Source organism: Melospiza georgiana, chromosome 14 (genome assembly GCF_028018845.1).
Source record: "Melospiza georgiana isolate bMelGeo1 chromosome 14, bMelGeo1.pri, whole genome shotgun sequence".
Lineage (NCBI taxonomy): Eukaryota > Metazoa > Chordata > Aves > Passeriformes > Passerellidae > Melospiza > Melospiza georgiana.
In genome coordinates this window covers 12,968,252-12,992,448 of record NC_080443.1, presented here as the reverse complement: position 1 = coordinate 12,992,448, position 24,197 = coordinate 12,968,252, and the positions used below count along the sequence as shown (strand labels likewise).

Here is a 24,197-nt window from a genome sequence, read left to right as displayed (position 1 = left end):
TTAAAATACACTTTTCCCTTTTTGTGTCAGACATTGTAAGTGCAGTTGCTGCAAACTGGAGTCAAAATCAAAAAGTTTTTTTTCCAAACTTCAGCATCTCATCACAGGCAATGACCACTGTCATTAAGCTGCTGGTTTCTACTCTAGGCCTTCTGTTGCACTATCAGTAAAAAATGGATATGTGAGGCTGTTTTCTCTGCAGAGCTTCTGCTTGCAAAGAGGTTTTTCCCCCACAGTTTGAGAAATCTGTCTCAGCTTTTTGAATACCAGTGCAGCAGTACCAGAAAATTCCCTTGCATTTTTATTACTCAGAGTAGAAAAACCTCACTGTAGGAAAAAAGACCATTTTTCCCAAAAAAGCTTTGATTTGACATTTTTAACTCTTGAAAAGTATCAGTCAGCTTGTTAGGATTGATTGAAAAAAACTATGAAACCACTGACCAAGAGATTTTCATAATTTAAGTTCAAATTCAAAATATGGTGAAATTTCAAGTTTGTTTTTTTTTTTAACCTCCTCTGTAGTCCAGTTTGATTTGTTAGTTAAATCCTCATGTGTGTCTCTGTCTCTTTTTTGATGCTCTTGTTTTATTTGTCCCAACAGGACTCTTGAGAATCAATTGCAGTTTTGGAAGTTTTCCCATGTTTAAACCTGGCTGAATTGGCAAAATGTCTGCTCCAGTGCCAGAACTGTGGCATTACATCCCTTGTCTGAATATTGTATTATCCTTGAGGTGGACATAGAATATTCCAGGTATGCATAGAAGGGGCTGCAGCTGTTCCTTCCAGCTCTGTTTGGCACTTCACAGAGCTCAGGTGAGAGGAGTGGGGTCCTGTGTCCAAGCACTTTGCAGGAATAACCTGATGCTTGTTTCCAGTATGTATCAAACATCTCCTCCACTCTGCTGAGGCACTGCTGACCTTGTGCCTTCTGTGTGTGATGATGTTACCTGGCATGAGTAGCACCTGCCTATATCAAATTTGTGTTACTTGCTGGGTTTTGTTAGTCCCTAATGGTGGTTTTAGGGGAAATACCATATTCTTAGTACATTGTTTTAAGTTAGTTCACTGCCCTTTAAAAATGGCAAGAAAAGATTAATGCATTGTTATCCTTATCATGACACGTACTTATCTTGTCTTTTCTCACCTCCTGACTCTTTCAGTGTTTGGCCTTAAAGGACTCTGTAGGCATCAGGTGAGATGTCTGTTCCATTTTTAAGCAGGAATATTGAGCTTTGCAAGTTTTTGCTAAGGACCTCAGGAAAATTTAATGTTTATTTCATATTTTATTATGTTATCTAAAGAGCAGTTTCTGAGTTGAAATTACCCTGGCATTAAGCCACACATGTATTTAGAGCTATTTAAAGCTTTTATATTAATGATAAAACCATCTTGTCTGATAGATTCTACGTGTAGTTGTTTTTAGCATCCTCTTTTCTCATGCAAGAGCTAAATAATTTCTGTTGACAAATAACATAGCAGCTAAACCTGCTTACAATTCTGACTTTTCAAACTCATGCTGAAGATGTACAGCCCTGAGTCTGGTCAGCTCTTGTTCATCTATGCCAGCCAAAGTTTAGGACAAGGAAATTCCAGACTAACAACTCAGGTGCCTTCAGAAAGCTGTGATTTCTGTGCCTGGGTGTCCCCCAGCCTCTGGGCAGGTGGGTTTGCTCTGGTGACTTGCCCACCTCCCAGCATAAGGTGGGCAGCACGTGTTCCCTTTGCATGACGCTGCGGATTTATTCACAGCTCTGCGAGATCGGCTGCGGTGCATTTTCATTCTGTGCATTGTTCTCTGGGGCTGGTGATGCCATCCCATTGTGCTGAGTTTTTAAGAGTGTGAGCAGCACTGCTGATGTGACTCCCTGGCTGCCTACTTTCCACTGGCCTGGGATAAAATTGGGTGGCTGATCCTGTGCGGGACGCAGGCGCGTGCGGGGCGATGGGGTCAGTTTAGCTGGGGCACTGCAGAGCTATGCAGGATTCACCCAGCTCTCTGGTGATGGATGGATACTCCAGCAATGTCCCAGCCTTCCTGACAAAACTCTGGACGCTGGTGGAGGACCCTGAAACGAACCATCTCATCTGCTGGAGTTCTGTAAGTGCAACAGGTGCTGGGTGTCACTAATGCCTGCAGCAACAGGGGAAACCCAGGAGAGCTGCATGGCACAAGAGCTGCCCTCTGCTTGGCAGGTGCTGCCCAGTCACTGGCAGAGTGCAAAAAACAGGATTCAAGTACAGGCACTTGTGGATATACTTGGTATTATTTATCTGAAATATTGGGGCTTTTCTGTTTCAGAGGGGAAACTGTTTTGTGGGTGTTTTAATTATAATATTTACATATTTCACTTGAAACATCCTAAAAAGTGCCTAATGTTCTAATTCTAAGAATTTCACATGCTTTGAGAGAAATATTTTTCACCTTGCTTGAATCTGCAGCTCCCTAACATTTTCTAGGAAACGAGCAAAGCCCCTAAAAAGTTTCACTGCTGTTTGGTATTATCTCACGTGTGTTTCTTAGCAACCTCTCACAAATGTCTAGGTGAAAGGCAGCAGATAAACAGCTCAAACCTATAATTTAAACAGATCTCAGGCTATCACCCTAAATCATTTTGGAAGAGCTTTACTTGATTTTTCAATGAGTCTGTGTGATGATCATGGTGATGTGAGTATATATTGTCTGTACAGCTTCATAGGGATGGATTGCTTTTCTTTGGCTTCTTATTTGTCACAGAGGCATTAATATACTAAGTGCAATCATAGAAATAAAATTATTTATCCTCTTTATATAACACTTTTATACCACATTGTGCTTTTGACCTACAACTTGCTGCAAATAATATGATTTGTTTTCATCAGGGAGTTGTTAGATAAGCTGTGTGCATAAACTTGTTCAAAATCAAGAATCTATAACACAAGCAAATTTAAAGGCGGAGGTGGTAAAAACGTCTAAAGTAGCCTTTCTTATATATACTTTGTGTCCTGTAGGGTTTTCATTCAAAACCTGAGACAGGATTGGAGCTGCATTGGTATCTGTGACCATGGTTGTTTGATGCTGGTATTACATGGCCATGCCTCTGAGAACCACCAAGTTTTAAATAAGGATTAATAGAAAATAAGAATAATAAAAATAAGATAATACAAAATAAGAAATTCTTTTCTAATAGAAAATAAGAAATAATTTTTTAACCTGTGTAAATAATTCCCTCTCTGTTACACTTAGAACACTGTTATTTTTGACTGGCTACCACCATGTTCTACTTTCCTGCAAACTAGCATTGGTTGCAACTGCATCCTTGGGGGTTTTGATAAGGCTTTTAGGTGTCTCATTTTCCCCTTGCTGCAGGTATCCATGTTTCACATATTCTTCAGCTTCTATACATTGGTGATGTTGGAGCTGAGAGATTGTGTGCATACCTAAGATTTCTGGGTAATCAGTACTTCTAGAAAATAGGACCCATAAGGAGCTGTGAACTCTTTCTTAGCATAAAGCAGAGATGGAGAGGAGATGCAGTAATGGTTTATATATACACTAAAGACTGCTGTAAAGTGGAAAGGAAAAGTCTGCTCTCTGTGTCTGTGGTAGATTGGGCAAGAAGTAATTCAATTAATTTTTAAAATGGAAGTGCAGTAAGGGAGAATTGGCAAACTCCTGGACTACCACTTGTCTTGTCAGAGCACAACATGTCTGTCCTGGTGGTTCTGTCAAAAGCAGTAAAGATAAGCATCTGCCATGATTGCTGTGCTGTAGAGTCAGTTTTGCTTTGGGCAGAGAAGATTTCCAGAGTTCCTCTGAGTTTGTGCTCCTAAAACAGCCAAGGCACAGCTGCAGTGTGGGAGCAAACTGACACATGCACATTGTCACAAACTGACAATGCACCGTGTGCATTGGTGAGCACACAGTGACCCCAAAGTCTCTTGTGTCTGTCGGAGCCTTTCTGAGTGTGACAGTTTCTGAGAACATTGTGGCCTTGAATTCAAAGGAATGGCCACTCCTGAGAGGCCATAAGGACTTGTTGAGGTGTACAAAACTCTCATGTTTCTCATTTTCCATCAGGGGGTCCAGCCTGGGACACACAGCTGTATCCCAGAGTAAGGGGGCAGAAGCACAAGGGAAGCAGAATAAACCAGCTGGGTCCCCAGGGCAGTGTTTGCAGTGTTGGGAAACCCTGGTCCCTGCTGTCCTGTCTGCAAACTCTCAAAGACAGGATAATTCCAGCATGCAGGCTGTCAGTGAATCTCATAAATGCTTGATCAGCCTTTGCCTCTGCTGCATGGGGTAAGGAATGATAGGAAAGACCCCCAAAATGGTCAAAGAGCACTACTGAGGCACAGTCATGTTCAGTGTGTGCAGCAGTAAGCAAGTGTTAGCGTTCAAAAACACATAATCATGTAGGGATTATATGTGGTGCTTTTTATTAAAGAGCTCTGGGAATCGGGGTATTACCCAAATCTGATTCTGACCATACATCCAAAATGATCATGGTTTTATACTCTATTGTTATATAACTTTCATGTTAATTATTAAACTTGTGTTGTTCTATTGTATACATAGATTTAGCCCCCCTCTGAATTTCCAACATAGTTTCTCATTATTCTTCTTATGGTTATATAATCATTATATTTAATTACTAAACAATCATCACATCTAACAATTATATAATTTATCATACTGCTTACGCAGGTGCAGTTGATCTGGGAAAACACAAAACTTAACATTTTAGATTCTATCTTTAACTTTTTTCCAGGGCTCCACTATCACAAGGAGCAGAAGTGCAGCAGAGCCAGAGTCCCGTGTTAATGGGTGTTAATTGTTAGGGCTGCCAAATGAGCCTGAGCTCAGAGGCAGCTGGCACCATGTGCTGATGGAAATGCAGTGTAGGGCAGTGGGGTTTGCCAGCTGGCTGGATTCTGGAGGCCATGGGCAGGTGCAGGCACACACCAGCCCCTCTTTAGTCACTGAGCTATCTCATGGCCCTGACTGCACTCCCTGTTTCAGAGATTTCCACACTTCCCTGAGAGCACCCTCACAGTTGCAGACCCCCTGATGGTGTGAGGTGGGACTCACACCACTGGCACCCTCCTCCTGCACACAGAGCCCGAGGGCTCTTACAAAACACTGTCCTGTGTCACAGACCAGCCCCTGGGGAATTCCCACCCAGGCTGACAAGCCTCTGCCTGCTGCTGGTAGCACTGAACACAGCAGGAGGATGACTGTGGTGTGCTGGTCTCTGACCCTTCCCTGCCAACACAGTGCAGGCTCTGGTGTCTTTAGCTCTTGTCCCTTGAAACTCAGCTGCAGCTGAGGCAGGTCCCTAATATCTGCTGGTGTCATTGCACTGATGCAGCTGTCAGCAGGTAGAAGGCCAGGCAGGGAAAGCACATGGCCTGCAGTGCACCTTTTGCCAGCAGTCCCAGGCAGCTTGTTGTTTGGCAGGCATGGATCGTTGCAATGCAACCCAGAAATGGAAGCTTTATCTGATCAACACGTGTTTTGCTAGCTTGGACTGCAGAGCATGACTGTCAACATTTTGTGGGTTGCCCTGGTGGCTGTTTACTATTAAAAATAATTGTTAAAATGTGTGTAGGTCTTCTGGGCAAGTGTGGTGTCTCCAGAGATGATTTGCTTCTTGCCTTGCTGTGTTTCTTGTGCCATGTGTCCAGGCAGTGCTCCCTCCAGGACTGCTGTGCTCTGAGCAGATGGGCTGGGGTTAGATCTGAGCAAGTAGGTTATAATGGCAGGGTTGTAATGGCAATTCCCACTTTCAGGGCCTTCTTAAGACTCGAGTCTTTGTGTGAAGTCCATGCAAGAGGGGATGATCACAGACTACCTACCAGCTATTTGGGCACAAAAATCAGTGGTATCTTTCTCACATCCAAGACTCTCAACTAAGCAGTGACAAAAAGCAGAAAAGGATCAAACCTGCAGCCAACAGAGGCCTGACTGTACCAGAACTGAAAGGAGCACATCTGTTGTTGAGGGCTGTTGTCACTCTTAGCTTCAAGGTGGCAGTTCAGAGAACAAGACTTCCCCTGCTGCAGGGCTCCTCCTGGGCCCCTCTCATGCTCAGGGGCTCTCCCCTGACTTCACCTTTATCCTTGTCTCCTTTGCAGAATGGCACCAGCTTCCATGTGTTCGACCAAGGCCGCTTTGCCAAGGAGGTGCTGCCCAAGTATTTCAAGCACAACAACATGGCCAGCTTTGTCAGGCAGCTGAACATGTGTGAGTGCAGCTCCCAGGGCCTGGGCACGTGGGAGGGACAGGAGGCATGGAGAGAACTGTGCAGAGGAAACTTTGGGGTCTCGTGGATATGACTTGTTGTGGCATTATTGATTTTGCCAAAGAGGATTTGCCTCTCAGATCCCAGAGTAGTGATCGTCTTGTGTCTACCTTAAATTCCAGCATGGAATTTCTGTTAGATTACATTTCAGGATGTGGGCTAAGAACTTTCACTTACCATGTGTTCTGCTTCTCTTGCATTGATTTGATGACCTATTATTATTCATTTTCCATTTTATTCTATATGGAGTTTTATCCAGCCACCAACTGTGACACCTCCCCCAGAATGTGCTGCTCTTGTGGGTTGTGTGCCCTGAGCTTATCCCTTTCACCAGCCATATCACTGAACTGGTAATAGACAGTTCTTCTCCCTGCAAACCTTGACATTTTTACCCCTTAAAGGAGGTGTAATTTAAATTTGGTGTGATTTTCAGCCACTTCAACAATATGACTGTTCTGATAGTTGTTGGAATTTTTTCAATGAGTAATTAAGTTCCTTAGTCAAGTTTTAACTTTGCTATTTCACTCTGTAGGAGCATTTTTGTAAATTTTAGGCCAGTCCTTAGATACAGCTTAGAAACTTTCAAGGACTTCAGAGAAGTACTCAAAGCAGATTTCCAAATGTGCACGTGACCCTTTTTTCCAAAAGTGGCACCTGTTGATGTTCTGTGCCTTTGAAAAACCTTCCCCTGAATCCCTGTGGCTTAGAAATTGAGACAGGAATTCCCTAGGAGCTGTCATTTCAGCTCCTGGCAGACCAACATGCCTGTGATGGAAAAGCTTTCATGGCACAGGCTGCAGCAGGGGTGGCCAGTGGGATGCTCAGGGCTCTCCCTTGCCCTGGGTTTCTGGTGGTTATGGCCCATAAACATGTCCAGGGGTAAGCAGTGTCAGCTCAAAAAGTGTGGAGGGTGATGAGAAATGTCCTCAAGAGTGATGAGGGTGGGAGGTGCAGGGAGTGCTGGGCCCTGTTGCCATCAGCTGTGTGCTCTCTGTGCAGATGGCTTCAGGAAGGTGGTGAACATCGAGCAGGGCGGGCTGGTCAAGCCTGAGAGGGACGACACTGAGTTCCAGCACCTCTGCTTCCTGCAGGGCCACGAGCACCTCCTGGAGCACATCAAGAGGAAGGTGAGGCCACTGTGTGGGAGGGGGAACCTGGCAGATCCTGCTCAGCATAACTCCATCATCACCCTGGGCTTGTTCCTGTCCTCCCCACAAACATGTGAACCTGGGCTGGGGGCTTTTGGGTTGCAGGGCTTGGCTTACATCAGAGTTTTGTCTGTGTTTTTCTGCTCTGTTGCTCTCTATCACTAGATGTTTGTGATACAGTGTAGTGCTGCAGGGCCAGGCTTGCTTCCACCCCTCTGCCTTTGAATTGTTACTGTTTTCCTAGAGAAATATGGCATAAGTCCTACAGGGTCTTCAAGAGCCATCTCTTCTTATACAAGAAACAGCCTACTCCTGCCCTCTCTTTTTTGTCTTATTAATATTAATTATTTGTCTTTTTTTTCTATTAATATTCTGTCTTATTAATACCCCCAAAGTGTTGCTCTCTTACAAAATTAGCATAGCAACTTCTAAAAAGGGATTTGAATAAAAGCTTTTTGGAAATCCAAGTGTATATGTCAATTTGAAGCATTTCATCAGACTCATCCCTGTAAAACATGAGGCGTGATTGGGCATCTCTGTAGTTAAAGTAGAAAGATTAAATCAATCTAGATCAATTCCTTCCTGATACTCAATACTTTTGTTTTCCCCCCAAGCTGGTTTGTAATCAGCTCTGACAGGGAATGTAATTCTGCCAGCAGACCCTCTGTATGAATGGATTTGCCCTGCACTTTGCTCTGTCTGGCTTTTGCAGTAGTACCTCTAGGATAGTTCAGACTCTTTGGCACGTGGCCTGTCCTGGTATTTCAGCTGGTGACAGTCCTGCACCTGGGCCACCACAATGACTCTCCTGTCCATGGCCCTTCTTGCACAGGTAAAATCTGCCTTTGATTTCTTTCTCCTCAGGTGTCAGTAGTGAAAAGTGAGGAGACCAAGATGCGCCAGGAGGACCTCAGCAGGTTGCTATACGAGGTACAGATTCTGAGAAGTCAGCAGGAGAACATGGAGTGTCAAGTGCAGGACATGAAGCAGTGAGTTGAATCCTACTCAGGCTGCTTCCTATGGGCATTTGCTTCTCTGGAGTGGGGAATGGTTGAAAGGAGGAGCCTGGCACACTTCCCAGGGACTGACCAGAGATCTGTTGAGACAACAACATGTAGGATTTCTATGCACATCTGATCTACAAAATATGAATTAATGCTCAGCCTCTCTGTCTCGTTTGTTTTCCCTTCACAGATGAGGAAAGCACAGAGAAAGTCAGGCAGGAAATATGTGCATAACCTGGGGACTTAGATAACTATTGCCTCCAGATGGGAATGCTGATGAAGATGTAACTCTCACTCATACAAGAGTCCTTGGCAGAAATGTGGTGGAGTACACTCCAGCTATTAAGAAATTACCTTTCTGCCATCATTCACCTCCAAAATTTATGAGTGGCCTAAAAAATATAGTATGTTATAATATATAACATAAGAACTTGTGTATAATTTAGTCCATGGACTCATGTCCCTGAGCCTGTGTCATCTGACATGGCCAGAATTGTTGCATTAGAGCAAACCAAGCTGATGCAATGCTTCCTGCATGGGGCTGCCTCCAGCTGTCTGAGACTCTGGGATTTTCTGACTCAGACATGGTCACTAAAAGATTAAGAAGTGGATATGGTTTTATAAATCATGTACTTGGAGAGGTTTTTATTTGCCTCCAGAATTTTAATATTTACAGAGAGCTGTGTTTAAAAAGCACTTGAATAATCAAATAGACTCAAACCCTTTCTTTTATAATGAGAGCTGATATTCATACACCACCAGATGACACTGTCATTGTGGGCCTTAGGAGTCACACTGCATACTGGGAAACTTCATTCCAGACCAGTCCCTGACATGCAATGGATACATATTTTTATCCTGCATCAATTTTTAATGACTGCCACACTTAGCACATGCATGAGTTTGCACTGTGAAATCCAGATACAGCAGCAATGAGTTTCTGATCTTGCATTTCATTTAATTTTTAAGGAGTTCCAGTATTAGTGATTTGGCATTGATTTTAATTTATTCTCCCTTTTGATTTGCTTGCTCCTTCCCTCCATCTGGCAAAATTGCATTCATCTGATGAAAATAATGTGATTTTTATAAACTACGACAGAGGGGAAATCCCAAGCTGAATTCCTGTTAAGAAATTTACACTGGTGAAGAACAATTAGGACATAACTCCAGTGCAAGCTGTCAGACTAAGAAATGCTGCTTTGCTGAAAATCCTGTCAGGACCAGTACAGAAGGCTCACTGCAGAGATTCTTGCTGTACGAGCTGTTCTACTGAGCTCTTCAGATCTCTGGGCCTTACCTTCCCAGTTCTAGCATCCATCCACACTAGAAAGACTGAAAAGCAAAAGGATTTATCACTTCCACCTGTATGATAGGTTTTACTGGCCTGACAGTTTAGGTACATCCATATACTCTGGAGATAAATTGGCTGGCAAAACCTTTAGCAGCATCCACTTGGCTGGCATCCAGACTTGGAGGCAGCACAGTAAATAAACTCTGCCCCTCTCACTCCCACCTAGTGAGGCTGACTGTTAGAGCAAGCCTGTAAGCTCCCCTCTGTGCTGCTTCATCTACAGACAGAAAATACATTTCCTTTATGCAAGCTGGACACAGGTCTGTGCTGGGTTAAATCAGTGGCTCCCACTAATAACAGCATTACAGTCCTTCTAGTTCAAGGCTCTGAGATGCAGGAGCATCTTTTTGTCTGCTCCAAACATGCATTTGAACCACCACTTGCATGAGTTTTAAGCAGGTAGCATACACAGGGTCTCTGTTCATAGTCCTGTCTTTGGGAGCACTGGAGCAGTTGTGGAGAGGTTGGGCTTTCTTGGCTTCCATGGAAGGACAGTGGGTGATCCAAATAACTCACAGCCACAAATCAGGCCTTGCTGAACTTCTGAGTTTGGCCCAAATGTTCCACAAAAACATGTGTCCTCCTGTTACCTTCCCCTATAAATGTTGGCTTCTCTTTATGTTTTTCCTCCATGCTTTGATCTATAGCTCCTTTGAGATCAAGGAAGAAAAAGGAAGGTGATTGTGTGAGCTTGTTTGGGACCCTGAAAAGAGCCAAACACTGCAAGAGCCCAGAAGTGAGACAGACTTTGCACAGTTGAACCTGCTGCTATCATGGCAGCACCATGGGCTGTTGGTGTTTCTGTTCTCATGGAAAATGTCTGTTTCACTTTCAGACAAAATGAAGTTCTTTGGCGGGAAGTTGTTTCTCTGCGGCAGAACCACTCACAGCAACAGAAAGTCATCAACAAGGTAGTTACCATATAAACTCCAAACTTGCTTATGCTGTCTGGTCTATGTTCTCCTCTCATTTTTTTTTTTTCTTGTCGCATAATTTCCACACTGTGATATCACAGTGTAATTATTTTCCCTTTCTTTTAAGTTGTGTGATGCTTTTATGTGTCCTATACAAACAAGTCATTAACAAAGCACAGACCGTGCCCTTAAGCAAAAGATTTTAATTTCTGTGTCAGTCCTTTCTTTGATGTTAGAAACCACTTTTTTGTTGAAATCCTGGGCAGGAGAGCACAACTCTCACTAATTGCCCTGTGTTGGCTGTGTTCTGGTTGTACCAATGTCTTTGGGCTTCCCAAATCTTCCTCTTCCAATTGTTCACAAGAGGAAGCTGCAGGTGGCAGAATTGGCCACCCATTGCCCCACTGGGGGACTGTAACAGCAACTGTTAGATTTTCTGGCATTACTGGTATAGTTGAGGAATTACTATACAATCTTTTGGGCTGCAGAACCATCTCCCCTAAAATCTAGCATGACCAGTATAGAAAAGGCCTCTCCAGTGATTCCTGGATGGTGCTGACATGACTGAGCATGTCACACATCCTAGGCCCCACGTTCTGACCCTCACGTGGCATCATGGAGTCACAGGACTGGACAGAAATGCATGAGGCCATCAAGCCTTCCTCCAGCTCTGGGGCTGGAGCAGCCACATGCTTCATTGTAGAGGCTTTTATGCAACTCTATTTTGTTATATTGAGCAATGAGTAAGAGCCAGCTGTGATATATAATAATAATGCTCTCTTTGTTTGGAGGTCAAAGCAGAGCATTAAGTTCAAGCTGACCTGGGAATATGTTGCTAAGTGATTCCTCTCCAAAGCTGCTCTGCTTCCTTTTTCGTGTCCTGTTATATCAACACTGACATTCACAGAACTGAAAAACTCTACTGAAGGAGCTCAGACCCCATCCAGGCTCTCCATAGGGAGTTGCCTCTTTCACTTGCAAATTCTTTGCCAGACTTTACAGCACCTCATCTAAATGTCTCTGAAAACTTTAATGGATCCAGCTCTAACTCCAGGCCTAGGAAGGTTTGCATGTGCACTTCACAGGCCTGTTAGGACCAGCTGAAGTTCTTCGTGCACAAAGTGAAGAGAGAAAGTGCTGAGCACATGCATCCAGGAACTTTTACACAAAGCAGGCACCTGGCTGTGTCCCTTGAAAGCCAGGCAGGCTGTTTTGAGTTCTTGGACAGCTCATTTCTGTTTCAGGCTCCAATGTCTCATGCAGTTTGGCTCCTATATTCTGTGGCTGCTCCCAGCTTTGGGGTGCTGCTGGGAGGGAGGAATGTGTGGGATAAGAATGGCTGCGAGAGCAGGGAGTGCTGAATCACTCTGCTGATTAACACCGGATTTTGATCTCTCCTGACAGCTGATTCAGTTTCTGTTTGGCCAGCTCCAATCAAGCCCCAGCAGCTCTGGGATAAAGAGGAAGCTGTAAGTCCCCGTGTGTGGTGCACACGCTCACGGGTGCAAAATGCTGCCCCCTCAGTAAAAGCACAAGCTCAGCTGGCCCGGGCGGGCAGTCACCGGACCAGGCTCCATGGTGATGGCAGCTGAATGGGCTGAAGTGCAGAGTCAGACCTGCTGACAGCCCCATTCACTGCTCTGTGGAGAAGCACCCTGTCAGCTCGTGACCTTTATCTGGGGAACACAGCGCGCAGTGGGACATGGGAGGGCTAACCAGAGGGAGGCCAAAGGGCAGGACCCCACTGCTGCTCCTGCACGTTCCAGTTTTGCCACTTGGCAGCCCATAGACACCTTCAGATTGACCCACAGTCACTGAATGGGGTGTGTATCCAACACTGGCTTGGTGATGTTAACCTGCAGGCCTTACAAAGAGGAAGGTGGGGAAAAGTTTTAGCTGAGGGATATCTTTAGATAGGCTCTTAAAGGCAAGTATATTTATGTAAAAAATTTATGTAAATACTTGAATTAGGAAGCTTAGTGCCTTTCACGAGAGCAGCTATGCCTTTCTTGCCCTGTGCTTGTGATTTAAAGAAGGGGAAGAGAATATTAAGTGGAATTTGCTGAGGACACAGACCTGCCTTCAGTTCCCACCTTTATTACCTTGTGGCCTTTGACAACTTAGAAGCTTCTCCGTGCTGCAGAGAAAGGAGCCAGACCTCCCACAAGCAGCTCAAAGGGGTCAATTTTCATTAAGTCAGTGTTCTTGTTCTTGACTAACTCCTCTTGTGAGGATTACAAAGGCAACACAGGATTCAATGGAGGAGCCCATAATCTGTACAAACCAGCAGGGTATGTGCATCTCTGCCTACTCTCTCTGCTGAGCCTCTTGGAAGAGCTAAATACTGCAGATAGCAAAGAAAAGGGCTCAAGGGGAGAATAGCAGCTGCTGAGGCTCATGACTGGGAAATTTTCTTCCAGTAGAGTGGGCAAGCAGAGAAATGAGATGCAGATCTGACCTCTAATTTTCATGGTCAGGGCCGTGTCCTCCCTGTAAAAGCTTTGCAGCCCAAGAAACGTCTTAGACCATTGCTTTTTTGTAGAAAGGCAAATAATTAGTCAGAAACTGTGCTGAGAAGGGCAGAAGAGCACAGAACTATGTGCACAGCAGCTGTATTTCCCCTCTTATGATGGGGGTTACACTTCACACAACCAGCTGCAATTTGCAAGGTAATTTGAGTTCCTGCTTCCTTGGAAACACAAAGGTCTGTCTTCCAGAAACCTCAGCTCTTGTGTCTATATCTGCATCCTTAGTGTTTTATCTTTCACAGTTGTTTTCCTACCTCTTCTAAATGGCTGCAGGAAAGGATGGTGTGCAGAGTGGACACCTATACTGGTGCAGAGCAGAGTGCTGCCTGGGGGCTCTGGGTGGGTTTGGGCAGGTCTGCATCCTTCCCCTCTCTGTTGGGAATGCTCTTTTTTGATGGTGACTCCTCCAAAACTCTTGTTAGCCTTCCTTGTCTGTATCACTGGGCAAGAAAGGCTCTTACAGCTGAGGAGAACCAGAGCAGACAGGGGAGAAGAGCTCTTGGCTCAGGGATGTTTTGTGTATGAGCAGCCAGGAGCCAATCAGTACATGCTGGAAGACAAAAGTGTTTCTCTCCACAGACCTCTGATGCTTGACAACGGGATCTCAGCTCCACCAGTGCCCAAGTTCAGCAGGCATTTGTCCCCAGAGCCCCTCCACGAGCCCTACTTCATCCAGTCGGTGGGTGCAGCCCCTGGGCCCTTGGGATGGCTTTGGCTGGGGGGAATGCTTGAAGTAATAGTAGAGATTATAGAGTAAGTAACTTGGCAAGAGTTGGCAGTGAAGAAGAAATGAGGTTTGCTAAGCTGAGTGACATTTAAAACTCCTTCAGCTCCCCAGTTTCATGGATGCCTTCATGAGGGAGGCCATGGGCTCTGTGGGGAAAGGCAGACCCTGCACACTGAACTGTCCATGTTGTTACCCCAGCCTGGTTCACCTTGAGGGATGAGGAAGAAGTGAGTTCTGAAAGTGGGATTTCTGAACCCTGTGAGGGATCCCCACCATCATCAGAGCAGACACCAGACACTTCTGTCATGCAGTTAAAATACGTGAGCTGGCATGAGAGGCTCATACAGCCCTGTTGGGCTGTGTTGGATCTTTCCCTGCAGAGGAAGCTGAGCAGTTTAGGCAAAATGCTAAACTAAACATGCTAAAACCTCTTGGTTGCTGACACTTCACAGGGTGTATTTCACACCTGTACCTCTGTGCGGTTGGAGGAAAAGTGAGAGGAAATTATAATGTTGCATAGTAGGTAAAAGCTTTCTTGGTTTCCATAAAAAGGGGACTCAAAGTCACAGTGAATAAACCCTAACCATCTCAGAGAGGGCCTTGCACCTGTTTTGGGGTCAGAAGGATAAGTCTCTATGACTTTTGCTTTCCTCTTAGCCCTCGACAGAGCCTGCCTCTTGCTTAAACAGCCCCGCAATTGCTGGAGGACCCATCATATCTGATGTTACTGAAGCATCACCATCCAGCATCATGAATATGCAGTCCACTCCTGAAAATGACAGGTAAACATGTTTGTGATTAAAAATAGGGAGAGTTGGGTATGAGCATGCTTATGCAACTCTTCTCAAGAGTTTTTTGTGGCTGTAATTCTCCCAGATTTTCTGTCTGATTTACAAATCTCTATAGAGATATGGGATGGAATGCTTTTTTCCAGTTTGCAAAGTGGGTCAGGTTTTCAGAATTAGAGGGGGGTAATAACAACATAACTTTCAAAACAAAGTCCCGAGTTTCATGCTGAGAACTTCCACTCCCCTCTTCGAGAAATTTTCCATGTTTCTCTAGTCCCAAGTCCCAAGACAGGGACTGTCTCAGACTTAATCAAATAATGAGATACTAACACTAACACTTGTTGGGTTTGTTGAGAGAGAGAAAGGAGGGTTTCCTTTTGGCCTTGGCAGAGAAGAAGCAATCAAATTGTACATCTAACAGCTAATGAGAACAGAAAGTTTGCATCACAACAACTTCCTATGTTTGACAACTTTTCTGTGAAAAGGGCCCAGTAACTTAAGAACTGAATGCAGAGGTATTTTAATGCTTATCTCTTCCTGCCACAGACATGCAGTGCATTTAGGGCTAGCAGCAGAATAATAGCTAAAGCTATGTCAGTGGAAAGTAAGTAGACAGATGAATCATGGAAACAGTTTCTCAGGCATAGAGGCAAGGCAGTATAATTTCTAGTTATACTCTAGAAATTGCCTGTAAATCTGTTGCATAATTGAAACCATAGCCATAAAATTAACTAGAAGCATGTAAAGAGGTTCAGATTAAAAAAAAAAAAAAAAAACAAACAAACCTGGAAGCCATTTCTAAAGCAGAAAATCTTTACTATAACCTTCAAGTCAAGTTGCTTATTTCTACTAATTACTGAGTGCCATCTGGTGGCTTCTGATCTGCTCTGTGTCTGCAGAGTTTTTAACATCTGAGCTGGCCATGGCCCCAGTCAGTTCAGGTGTGGTACCTCCTAAATCAGCTGTGCTTCTGGTGGGAATTTAGGCCCCACGAGGTGAGGAGATGATCTGAAAGGAATGTTGAGGAAAGCTCTGTAGTGTGACATACCATCCCTGTTATCTCCATGCCTTTGTCACTTTGGCTCCAGCTGTGCAGATTCACAGGGAGCTCTAAAGTCTCCTACAAGTAACACAGAGTAGGTTTTTACACACGAAATGCTTCTAAACAAAACTTCACTGTCATTTGTCCATCTGGAAATTATGTGGGGTGCCTCTCCATTGGAAAAGGCAAACCTCTGCCTCCAACCAAGTAAAACATCTGACTATGACTGTCAGATCTCAACAGCTTCTGTTCAAGTCCTGCAGAGCCACAAGATCCTGACCTGAGTCACTGGGATCTCTAGACTTCTTGCTGATCCAATCCTAACTCCTGCTTGAGAGGGTCTTACTGATCCCATTCTTATCTCCAGGGTGAAGACTTTTCTTTTTCAGGGGAATCTCTTTAGCCCAGTGTCCCTTTAACCTGTCCCTAACACTCACCCAAGAAACGATCCGTGCACAGAAATTTATTTTCCATATTTGCAAAACAACTGAATGGGGCAAATTCATTATAGCTGTGACTGATGAAATGACTGCAGTTATTCCAGCTGCATTCCAGGAATGCATGAGCATGTTTCTGGAGCTTGCTGAAAAGAAAGAGAGGCTGAAAAGAAAGAGAGGCTGCTGACTTCTTTTGCCCATCTGAGGAAATGGAAAGACCTTCTGCAGCAGTTTGATGGGAAGTGAAAGCAAGGCCTTGTGCTCCTGCCCTTCCCAGTGGCATGAGGCCTTTGCAGAGCAGCTGTGTGGTGCTGAGCCTTGTCTCTGCTGCAGGGAGAAGTGCCTGATGCTGATCAAGGAGGAGCCAGTGAGCCCTGGGGTGAAGGGCAGCGCCGAGCCCGAGGTGCCCCTGCCCGGCTGCCGCGCCTGCTCCGAGCCCCCGGTGCTGCCCGTGGCCATGGTCCAGTCTGTCCTGGAGGGCAAGGGCAGCTGTGCTGCAGCCCCCCCAGGGACCTCCCAGGCACCTGAGAGGAGAGGCAGGAGGGCCCTGCTGGACAGGTGAGGAGCCAGGGAGAGCTGTGGCCCTGCCTGCTCGTGGCCCTCTGCTCCCATCACCAGGGTGGGGAGGGAGGGTGACTGCAGGCAGCCAAGGGCAGCCTGGTGAGCTCCATGCTGGACCTGTGGCACCTGCCAGAGGAGCCCTGAATGCCAGGGGACAGTTCACAGAGGTAGGGGGAATGTGGATCACCTGCTTGAAGGACCCAGCAGAGGAAGAGCTGTCAGAGGATGTGCATCAGAGCTGTGGGAGCAGGAAGAGGCTTTTTGCATTGAGGGGGATTTGCCCAAGGTCTGAGTGACAGCTGGAGCCCAGACCAGGTCTGTGTCTGTGTCTGTGCTACACCCCTGCCCAGGGCACTGCACTGTGACACCAGGCTCAGCCCCAGTGATCCCAGTGAGCCTCTGCTGGGGCTGTGCTCTGGGACTGAAATCCCAACTGCACCCATGTCGTGGGGAGTGACAGCAGAAGGAAAGCATGGTGCAGCTGGGTGGATCATGTGGAACTTCACTGCAGTTCATTCTTGATAGCAACTGCAGCAGTGTAAGGAGGAACATCAGGGAGGGGAACCCAAAACAATCAATAGGGTTATCAGAAAGCTTCCATTTTCCTTTAAGTCCTTACAGAGAATCAAAGTCCTCCCTCTGAACCCACTGGATGCTTAAAAGCATATTACTAGAAGAAAAATAATGCCTTTTTTAAAGACCTGATTTTAAGAGAAAATTTTAATAGCTTTTGGGGGGTTTAATCACAGCAGGGCATCACTGTTGCTCTTTTAGCTGAATGTCTCTAGTAAATGCAGCCTGCAGGGTAAATGCCTGCAGCTAAAATCACTCCTTTAAAAAGCATTAGTTAACAGTAATTCAGGCATCTTGGACCAAGGAGAATTGCAGTGTAGCCTGTTCTGGTTCCAAGTGCATTTCTAAAAGGATTTTTTCTAAGGAAAGCTTTAATTTTCCCAGTGTTGAGGAGACGTGCACAGTCCATCCATCCCCAAACCACGTGTCACCCAGGAGAGGGATTGTCTCATTTGTTTTAACATCTGCCCAGTCCCCTGTGTGCTCTGCTGAGTTGTACTCTGGGATTAAACCAAATTTTATTGCATAAACTCAGGCTGACAGCAGCCCTTGATTTTCAAAATGAGATTTAAACAGGAGCATCCTTTTGGGAGGCTGCTCAGTCCTGCTTTCTGTAGGTGTCTCTGCAGAGTTTCCTTTGTGGCAATGTTTCCCCTTGTGCTTCCTCAGAACAGATATTTCAGACCCGTTGGAGGGCACTGACTGGAGCCTGGAGGGGCTGCAGCTGCTGCTGAGGAGCCAGCAGTACAGCCTGGAGCCTGCCAGCCTCTTGGATGTGAGTGTTGCTGGGGAGGCTGCATCAAACACAGCTGCCAAGTTCACAGAGGTTCCTCTGGGCTGGGATTCAGGTCGTGCTGCTTGTTCTCATGTGGCATTTTGTCTGCCACGTGTGGCCTGTCACAGCTCTGTCTTAACTTGCTTACGAGATTTCAGCTTTAAATTGTGCCTTTATTTTTTAAAATATGCATATTTGAACTTCTAGGGCCACAAAACACTGCATTTGGTAAAGAAATAAACATGAGACCTGACACATTTGTGTAAAACAGGTTTAATATGACTCTCTAGCTAGTTTGGTAATTGCTTTGTAGGGGTTAATTTATTTTCTGCATATTCTACATCTTAGAAATTCCTAGATTGTATTTAGCTTTTCCTACCTTTCCCTCTTCCTCATATTCTGGGAAGTGTAGCCAATGTAAAATCCTCTCTATTAAATCCTGATCTATTTATCAGTCTCAGTTCTTAGATCACCTTTCTTTAGAAGTGGATGGTGGCTTTTTCTTAAGCAGACATGTAGAAATAGGAAGATTTGTTTATTCTCTGTTGTACATATAGTTGGTATATGAAAGGTTTTTGCCAATAATCAAGTAGCTCTGTATGTTAGAAAAAAATCTATATGTCAAATATATGGCCCCTTGAGGAGGTGCTTCAGATAAAGGCACATTGTAAGCTTGCATGGATAAACAGATGAAAAGTCATTTAAAAAAAATCAATCTTATTCCCTTCAAGCAGTTCCCAAGTGTCTGTGGCTGATTCTGACTTTGCAGAGAGCTTTTCTAATGGCCTGCTCTATCACTGACTCTTGGTTTCTGTTTCTTGTTTCTCATTAGGAAGTGTTTTCCTGTTACTGACACACTTCTCTCTCTGTGCAACTGTCATAAGAGTGAGAATGAATCATAAAATTTGCCTCAGATCAACAGATCCTTTTCCCAAATTGCTCAAACTTGTCAAGAAATTGCCACCAAAGCCCTGATGCAACAGTAACCTGCCCTCTGCTACTAAATTCTGGAATGCTTTTAAAAATCATGTGGATCTGGGAGTGTCCTAGGACTCAAGAGCAGCAGAAAGGGGCTTTGGTTTGTGTGTGCAGTGCCCTGGTTAGTGACAGGACAGTGGCATGGGGTGTCTGTGCCCTGCAGGCAGCAGGGCTCGTGGATCAGCTCCAGTGCCCCAGCCCAGCTGTGCCCAGCTGTGCCATGAGTCAGCCCAGGAGCCTCTGCCTGCAGCTCAGTTAGTGCAGGGCTGCACCTGCAGCAGGCAGGGGAGGGCTGAGAATCCCAAACCAGCCCACCTCTCACAGCCATAACTGTGTTTTTGTCCCAACAGGTCTTTAATCCCAATTTATCTCTGAGTGAGTGGAATGTGACTGAAATGGAAGCCAGTCTGCCCCCGGTAAGAGCTGTGTGTTTCTGAGCTCTGGAAGCAGCAATCAGAGAGCCCCAGAATGGCCCAGGTGGAATGACCTCAATGTTCACCCTGTTCCAAAGCCTCTGCCCACTGCAGGGACACCTTCCCCTGAATCATAATGGAGCTGTGAAGCAGAGCTTGTGCATAACTGAGGGAGTTATTTCATAACCAGAGGGCAGAGTGAGCTGAAGCACAGCACGTAGGCATCTCCTGGGGACACCATGGCAGTGCTGTGTTACACTCCTGACCTGTTTTTCCCACTCAGCCAGGCTTTGTCTGGAGACAGGCTCTGACTGATGTTGGTGTCCTGGAGGCTTTAATTGCAACTGGCTGCTCTAAACTTCCTCTTAGTGAGAATGTCACATCCCACTAATACCATGGATTTATGAAGTGTTTTTGTGCCAGAGCTCTTTGTAAGATATACCTTTACAAAGTGCAGCCATCCCTGCATGTTTCAGGAGCAGTAAAATACCATGCAATTACAACAGAGATTCCTGCATGACTGTACATGAAAAGACAAGGAGAAATTGGCAGTATTTCTTTGGATTTGATACTTACAGAGACATTACACAGAAAGAGCAGGTTTAATAAACAGTGAAGGAAACTGTAGACTCACAGAAGGATTAAGGTTGGAAGTGTATTGCATGGCTGGTTTCCTTTTCTGTGTGAGAGAGAGTGAATTTTCAGAGCCTTTCCTGGCAACCAAATTGGATGAAGGCTTGGATGGTTCTGCCAGATATCTCTACAGATGCACAAGTAGAGTGTTATCTACTCTAATGAAATGCAAAAGGTCTCTAAGCCTTCTTTGTGGTATCAACATCCTTTTAAGGTTTTAATGATTTTGAATTTACTAGGTAATTCCACTTCCTCAGTGTTAGGAAGGAGAGTGTCTAAGAAATAGTTAATATTAATTAGCAAGTCTTGGAAGCAAGGGCTATAACCTTTTAAAAAGTATTGCAAGAAAAGGCCAGGAAAGGAGGCTGCAATGTTCAATAGTTCAGTCCTTGTGCCCACAAATTTTCCAGGAGCTCTTGCTTGTCCTCCAGAGAGTCATGAGTGTGGAGAAGTGTGGAAGCAATACATGCAGGAGCTCTGTGTAAGCAAAAACCAGCTTCACTTTAAAGATAGGCATAGGAAAATGGAAAGAAAATCTCTTTTCTCTTTGTGCTGCAGAGGGCTGTGGGTTTGCTGTGTATGGCAGCCACAGTGACAGCAGCCTGGCCCTCATGTGACATGAGCTTCACACACATTAGCCAGTGCTGAATGGGGGATTGCACCTCCCACAGCCCTGTCCTTGATCTGCCCGGGGTGTGGCTGTCCCAGTGAGGGGCAGTGAGGCTGGGAGGAGAGGCTGGGCAGGGAGGATGGCTTGTGTTCCTGTGGGTGTTGTGCACTGGGGTGAAGCACTGGTGCTCAGACATGGCCTAGCTCTAACAAGCTCCCCTGTCTTTGTATAATTGTACATTGTAGTTTATATTTTTGCACCAAGATGCAGCGACTCACAGTGGATCTGGAGAAGAGTGCAACTGAGCTGCCCCCAAAAGTGTTCAACCCACCATTCAACACCACCTGCCCAGGTAGGAGCAGCAGCAGCTCTGTGCACCTGGCAGTGGGGTGTAGTTCAGGCAGCCAGATGGGATGTCCAGCACTGACAGTTTGCCATTTCAGGGAGCAAACCACAGCTGTCATTTTACTTTCATGATTGTCAGGCAGCAGTGTTCCCACAGCAGCTGCTCAGTTCTTGAGCAGTGGGAAAAGGGTGGGGGATAACTGAGGTGTAAATGGGAACAGAACTGGTTTTGCAGTGGGTCCCCATCATGACTGTCAGTGTTTCCACTGCTTTCTCTGCCTGTTCATTGCCACCTCAGGGCAATGTGGTGATCTCAGTGGGTAGGAGTGGTAAGAGCTGGTACAGTCCTGGGTTCCTCTGGTTCCTGCTGCAGAGGAGGTGCCCCAGTAGCTGCTGGCAGCCAGAGGCACAAGTTGTGTGTCCCCTTCTCCAGACCTTTTAGCAGCCCTCAAGGGAACAGTCCAGCTGGTGCACTTGCTGACTCTGATAAAGTGTGTTTTTGACCTTAGATGTGAATCCAGGAGTGTTGCCCTGGCTGTGGAATTGTGATGTATGTTCATGTGTGTTCAGCTGGGACACTCCTGAAAGAGAAGTTCTTGAGAGCCCCAGTTTGGTGCTTTAGCCACCTGAACCTGCCCCAGTTTTGATTCACTGTGTGTCATTCAAGGACTTCCAGCCTCAGCCTCTTTCATGAGCACCTCAAAGGCATTAAAAGCCCAGGTACACTGGAGAGAGTCCTTGAGCATCCCCTGTTTGCAAAGCCTGTCTACAAAGAGGGAGAAAGAGACATCTTGAGTGAAGGAGAAAAGCAGCTGCTCTCATCCTCTTCTCAGTGCCTCCAACATTCAGTCATCCATTTTTCACATGTGAGGCATCTCAGCTTTCAGGCAGAACCCACCTGGTGACCTGCAGAGACTCCCCTTGATTTCAATGGGCTTTTGAGTGAACCCAAGTTCTACTCTGGTGTTTCCAAGCAATTTTGCTGGAGTGAGGCTCCTCAGTCACTGCTGCAGTTGGGATTTGTCACTTTTCAGTCCTACATATGTAAAACTAGGCAGCCTGCCTTCCAGAAGCTGAATTTTCTGCTGTCTATTCCTAGGGAAAGATGTCATCCTTGAGAGTGCCCAGCAGTTCCTCCTTGACCGTCAGTCCATCTTTGGGAACGACCTCCTCAGCTTGCCTGAAAATTCGTCACTTTATGTTCCTTCTGAAAATATAGCTTCCTACATGTCCTCTGGGGGTGTCCAAGGGGATATCCCTCTAAACCTGAGTTCTTCCACGGACAACAGCCAGTGATTTAGCTCCCAAGAAACAAAACCTCCCTCCCAAACATCCACAGGTTTGAATGTGAAGAAACAAAACTGACTCAGAAAACTGCAAGAGAGTTTCTTTTTGTACCCTTTTTATTTATTTTTTTTTAGTAGGTGGAAATGGTCAGTAGCTGTTGCATTACCCTCCCTGCACCTCGATTTCAGTGTTTTTTAAAACCAAACACTACTTCTGGTGCTTGCTCTGAGGGAGAGTGAGAACTTGCCAGGATTTTTTTTCCTTGAAAATGCTTTAGAAATTTCAAATCTTTTAATGAAATTTAAGTGAAGAGTAGCTTGAAAGTCTATCTGGGACTTGATAAAATAGTGATCCTGACTAGTGCCTGCAATGGCAAACTGTTGGATTTTACTGGGGCAGCACAGATTAGCTAAGATGCCTGACCCTTGTTGATGCTGGTTATTGAATAGGAAAATAGTTCTACATGCAACTCCAATGCTCTAAAAAGATTTTTTAACCTTTTTCTGGGTTTTATGGGATGCACCTGTTCCTCCTAGGGTGAGTAGGAAGAAGATCTCTTGGGGTGTGTAGAAACTTGTTTTCTGAGTGACCCCACCAAGAATGTGCCTCTGGATTAGGGGAGCTACAGACCATCACAGGCCACAAATCATCCCATGCTGAGTTGAGAGTTTTGTTATTTGGAATTTGTTTTGCCCCAAATTTATTTTCTCTTAGATATAGGCAGAGCACTCCATACTTACAAAATAGAAAAGGGATAGACTTTTCTGCACACACAATTTTCCATGTGCAGAGAGGGCTGAGGGAGTGCACTCTGGGTTTTGGTGCTGGCTAAGTACTTCATGTCCAGTCCAATGGGTTTTTTCTTTGGCTTTGACCTGTTCTATTTCCCTTGAAGACGTGCCTGTTGGTTGTAAAATCTGACTAAACAGTTTAATTTATTGGATCCCCTTTTTAGATGGACTCTCAGCTGCTCAGTGTAGGAGAGAGGCAGAATGGTTAGTCCACCATGTCCCACAAACTTTTCTTCTGTCCTTTGTGCATCTGAGACCAGCCTCAAAGGCTGAATTAACCTTCCCCATCCATGTGGTTTCTGACAACTGAGTTCCTCAACAAAGCAGAGCTTTGTTTTTTATGCTGTAGTTCTAATGAGAACGTATTATTTATCTCAGTATCTTCTACCTGAGTTGCTTTTCCTTAGGAAGGTTACCCAAATGCAGTAGGACAGACCCAGGAAATTCCATTAACTCAGGCCTCTAAGGGCTTAGACAGGGAGGTTTAAGCTGTGCCAGTATCATCTGAAGAAATGCTTTGCCTACCTTCGTTGCCATGACAATTCTTGGTTATGAATCACATTTCTGAGCATTGTGGGCAAGCAGCATCCACCCCAGAGTGTAGCAAACCACTCAGACAAGTGCAGGCTCTAAAGCTCCTCAATAAGATGAGCATTTTTAAAATGGACCTTCCTGTCACGGCCCTTTCCTCCATCCATTTATCACTATGTGAATGCATGTGTTAGTTCAGAAACATTCACTTTTGAGCACATTTTTGCCCAGCTGACTGCTGTGCTGGGAGCTCTGTCACTGCCTTGGTGGTGTGGTCTGTGCAGGAGCGAGGTTGTGAGAGCTCCTGAATTAATCCCAGCCACTGTTTTTGTGTTCAGGACTAAGGGAAAATTCCAGCAGCCCCCACTGGCCTGGTATTTAGATGATGTGCTTGAGTGTATCCTGGACAAGGTTTTTCTTTTTGACAGATTTGTGCTTAGAAATTTCACCTAGATCAGCCCATTTCCACCCTATTTTGCC

General features: G+C 45.3%; 1 protein-coding gene across 1 annotated transcript; it reads left to right on the top strand.

The window, feature by feature from the left end:
* Positions 1–1,975: 1,975 nt before the first annotated feature.
* HSF4 (heat shock transcription factor 4) lies at positions 1,976–22,404 on the top strand. The gene is made up of 13 exons (XM_058034293.1): positions 1,976–2,098; positions 6,115–6,223; positions 7,281–7,408; positions 8,294–8,418; positions 10,620–10,695; positions 12,103–12,167; positions 13,806–13,905; positions 14,611–14,735; positions 16,554–16,778; positions 18,024–18,129; positions 19,458–19,523; positions 21,028–21,115; positions 22,208–22,404. The coding sequence occupies exons 1-13, from the start codon at positions 1,976–1,978 to the stop codon at positions 22,402–22,404; spliced, it is 1,533 nt and encodes a 510-aa protein (XP_057890276.1).
* Positions 22,405–24,197: the final 1,793 nt, after the last annotated feature.